Here is a 4206-nt window from a genome sequence, read left to right as displayed (position 1 = left end):
TGATTATATACGCTCTAAACAAAGCTACGTGCCAAAGACTGAAAATTCTTGGCATCTACAAACTCAAATGAATTAGACACTTAATTCAATATCTCCGGACTCACTAACCTGCAACTTTCACCAGCAATCATTTAAATTACGACAGTCGTGACATGAGTAAAACATAAGACATCTTTATTTGTCTGTTCAACAATGCCTAAGAATGCCTGCTTCAAAATTGTTGACTTACGAAGATAGATTTCTAAGAAAGGCTTGAGAAGGCAGTGGATGCAAAATCCATCTTCTTGCTCTCAATGGGTCAAAGTTCAAACCCAAAGTTCGGAGGTCGGTAAGATGGTCAAGATTCCTCAAGGAACAGCAGATAAAGCAAAAAAATTACCAAAACAAAATTCATTGTAGAATATAATCTCTATAACACACTTATCAATTCATATTCTTTGATTGACTTACAATTTTCTCATATTGAACTCCTTACATCAAAATCAGTGATCATGAGAAATAGCCCAGCTGAGTGGGCATGGACTCCTCACATTGAGCTACAACAGCTTCCTCTGCTATGATCCAGCCTTCGCTATTGGACTTCACTTGTTTAATCTCTTCACAGCAACTCTGAGAAAATGAAGACATAAGAACATAACAAGCACTAAAAGATGTATTATTCTGTAATCCCTACAAAAACTTCAACCTAATACTACCAGTAAGAGAGCAAAGCCTCCAAGACATACAAGCCTACTTCACTACAGCTGTACACTATTCAGACAAAACATCGACTAATTGTTGGTCAAATTTCAGTAAAAATGGCAAATGATGTATCCTCCCTCTCGTCAAAACACGGTGAAGTAACATACTGAGGAAGAAATATAAAGATTAAGGCAATGTTATCAATTGCAGAAAATAGTGTTTTGCAAAAGTGATATAGTGTCGCTATAGCTTCTATTTGACAACATTTTGTATTAAATTGCATATCGCGGAATAATAGCGATTTATTCAAATTCTGCAGTGCTATAACACTACAACACAAATATAACCACTATTCAACAACACTGAATTAACCTCTAAAAACAAAACACACTAAATTAAGGCTAACACAGAGGGATAACAAGGATGGAGAATCAATTAAGTTCAGGACAGATGAGTAACTAGCACAACCACTGAAGCATACGAACCCAAAAAGTCTGCTTTCTAATCCCACTAAATAAAGAAATATGCTTAATATATCTACCAGGAAAACACTATTGCCATTGCCATCTAACAATTTTTCACCACTAAGCCTTATATTCTCAAAATTGTGAAAGAGCAGGGAAAAATTATGTAGATAAATTTAAAATTTCAGATAGTGGCAGAATACCAACCTCAGGACAAGTTAATACGAGCAGGGTCATCCAATCCCAGTTTTCAACCATCTGTCTTTGGTTATCATCAAGTGCTTCCTGTAGAAAGTATAGTAATGGAGGCATTAGTTGCATCTCGAATTGCCTTGGTCTGCCACAGAGCCCACAACTTCCAGGGTTTATTTCATCAGCCACAGCTAAAATTGGCTTGCCACCATGTGAGTATCTGCACAAAGGAATAATTAGAAAAGAATGCTGCAGCTCCTTAAGCCGAGAAAATAGGATGGAAGATAAAAACAGGGAGGAAAGAGAGCGCAGCAGAGAAAACGAAAGACATGACTTATTTGAAAACAAAAGAATGTGTTTTAGTGCTATGGAGAAACATAATTGATAGCATGAGCACACAATAGAAAGATATGTATGCTTCTCCACTCAATTAAAGGGATCCACAGAGAGAACTCGATGGAGAAACCAAATTTTCTCCGACTTTCTCAACTCATGTAGATTTGAATAATTATATCTGCATGTTCATAAAGCCCAGGTACAACTAATACAACTCCCTTTGTCAAAAAAAAACCTAATACAACTCCTAATGAGTATGATAATTAGAAATAATTTACATATATCTGGTGAAGTTGAGGAAATAGCCTCTTCGATTAGCTCTTAACAGCTACACAAGAACCATACAATCTCCAATTGAAACTATAAAGAACTATATGACTCAGGTGCGTGATACTGCTCCAGTCTCAACATTTTTTCACTTTCTAAGAAGACAATGGACTGTTGTGAATCTTTAACCAATACTTTCAACTGGGTTCAGACTGCAAACCAAAATATGTTATAAGGATGGGTCGGGTGCGTTTTCTTTTTTTGTTCTAAAGAATTTTGCGGCGAAACTCAAACACATATCCCTGCACCCTTTACCATCTGAGTTGTATTTACATATTTACAAGACAAGTCAGATGCATTTAGCTCTATAGTAAGTTCACTCCAAAGCATAATTTGTTACATACCTGAAACACTGCTCAGGATACGCATCCAACCGTTTCTTGAACTTGAGGTATGTTCGATCAGCAGTCAAAGCTTTATCATATTCATACTGTTCCTTTTCCCAAGTTTCTTCTGCTTGCATATTATCCTCAACAGAATTTCCATTCTCCTTAATAGAAAGTGATGAGTAGCTAGAGCAAACAGAACTAAGACCCCCAGTAGAAGGCTCTTCCTGTGTGTATATATAAAAGCAAGGCACCACTGAAAATAACCAATTTTAGCACAAAATCAATAATGCCACAAGGTAACATTTTCCAAATCATACTCTTAGTACCTGGAATATCATTATGATTATTAACATCTTCAGACGCTGTTGTTGGTTCTGGATATGGAGAAGATGTAGGGAAATTGTGTTGGCGTTTTTTCTGTTGTTTCTTGCTCTTAGATTTAGAATTAGAAGAAGCCAAAGTCCCAGCTTGAAAGAGTGCCTCAGCCAATTCTTCAAAACTCATGTCATCTTCATCTTCGCTTTCGTCTTCATCATCCCTTGAGTTGGAATTTTGAACCTCGACCTGTTGTTTATGTTGAGAGATATCCACGTCAGCAAGTTTCTGAAGTCTAAGAACTCGCCAAACAGTTGTGCATTTGGGCGAAACACAACCGAAAATGAATAGAATTCGATGATGATGAGACAGTGGAGCATAAACTTGTGCAACGAGAGAGAGGCTACCGGAACAAGTGGCACAAAGAAGCAAATCAGTATTGATGGAATCCTTGGGAAGGGGCCAATCCTGTTATTATTATTAGAATTGAAGTAAGAGTAAGTCAATTGAATTAAAGCATTCAGAGAAAAGTTGAAAAGATGAATTACAGGGATGCCTCCGATTTTAGTAGTAAAGGGATCGGATAGTTCGCGATAATCGTTTGCCCATGGTCCCGGCATTCCTAGCAAAACTTTAGCCATTATTACAGCTGCAAGGACCGATTTGCTTCCTCCTAAATTGTAATCAGTCGAGCTTGAATAAAAAAAAAAACATTGAGATTGTCAAAATATATTTTAATGCATAAATTAAGTATGTAAGTTGTAGTGTAATACTAATAGCAAATTGATCGATCATGTAATAGTTTCATTGAGAAGCAAGAACATACATATTACGAAACTAAAAAACAAAGATAGCAGAAACACATAATTGGAATAGTAAATAAGAAGAAAGAGAAAGTAATGAAGTACTACTGAATTGCATACCGTGAAAGGATGAAAACAAACTACGGAGTTGATTGCACAGAATGGTGGAGGCAGCAAAATGAATGGGTGCTCAGTTTATGTGTATGGTGCTCTCACAGTGACTGTTTGCTTCTCAGCAACCACGCCGAACAACCAACCGATCAATAGGTTAGAGATTGGTAATATTTTTTTTGCCAAAATTATAATTTTAGTCATTTAACTTAATTTCGATAACAGTTTTCTTTATTTTTTTTTCATTTTAATTTGGTCATTTTTTACATACATTTCAAGCTTCAAATATAATATTGTTATGCAAACATAGACGAGGATCATATATTTGAAGATTGAAAGACCATAAAAAAATAAAATCATGAATTTTAAACTTAAAAATTCATATGAAAATGGACCAAATTGAAATGAAAAAAAGATAAAGGACCAAACTGTTACCTAAAATTAAGTTAAAAATTAAAAGCATAATTTTGCTATTTTTTTCACTATCATTTTATCAGTTTAAGTATTAGTAATATTAGTTTATTTTTTTATTTTTATTTTAGGGAAACGAACTTATGTCGTGTAATATTAGCAAATGTGGAATAGCTTATTAGGGATAACATCAAGATCATGAATATCAATTGTATATGTAGCAACTCGAATGAGCTC

At 35.2% G+C, this 4206-nt stretch overlaps 1 protein-coding gene across 1 annotated transcript; it reads right to left on the bottom strand.

Annotated features, from left to right (window-relative positions):
- Window positions 1-362: 362 nt before the first annotated feature.
- Window positions 363-3729, bottom strand: LOC11421689 (programmed cell death protein 2-like). The gene is made up of 6 exons (XM_003602448.4): window positions 3568-3729; window positions 3193-3337; window positions 2656-3112; window positions 2345-2582; window positions 1353-1557; window positions 363-609 (listed from the first exon to the last, which is right to left on the bottom strand). The coding sequence occupies exons 2-6, from the start codon at window positions 3283-3285 to the stop codon at window positions 490-492; spliced, it is 1113 nt and encodes a 370-aa protein (XP_003602496.2). The 5' UTR covers window positions 3286-3337; window positions 3568-3729; the 3' UTR covers window positions 363-489.
- Window positions 3730-4206: the final 477 nt, after the last annotated feature.

The sequence above is a fragment of the Medicago truncatula genome, chromosome 3 (assembly GCF_003473485.1).
Source record: "Medicago truncatula cultivar Jemalong A17 chromosome 3, MtrunA17r5.0-ANR, whole genome shotgun sequence".
NCBI lineage: Eukaryota > Viridiplantae > Streptophyta > Magnoliopsida > Fabales > Fabaceae > Medicago > Medicago truncatula.
The sequence above is the reverse complement of the archived record's forward strand: the minus strand, read 5'-3'. Positions and strand labels throughout refer to the sequence as shown.

Coding starts and splice junctions, on each gene's coding strand:
- LOC11421689 (XM_003602448.4), bottom strand. CDS start 3,285: ATGGCTAAAGTTTTGCTAGGAATGCCGGGACCATGGGCAAACGATTAT. Junction 1,558..2,344: donor TATCCTGAGCAGTGTTTCAG/GTATGTAACAAA, acceptor TCCTTTGTGCAG/ATACTCACATGGTGGCAAGC. Junction 610..1,352: donor TCGTATTAACTTGTCCTGAG/GTTGGTATTCTG, acceptor TCATTTTCTCAG/AGTTGCTGTGAAGAGATTAA.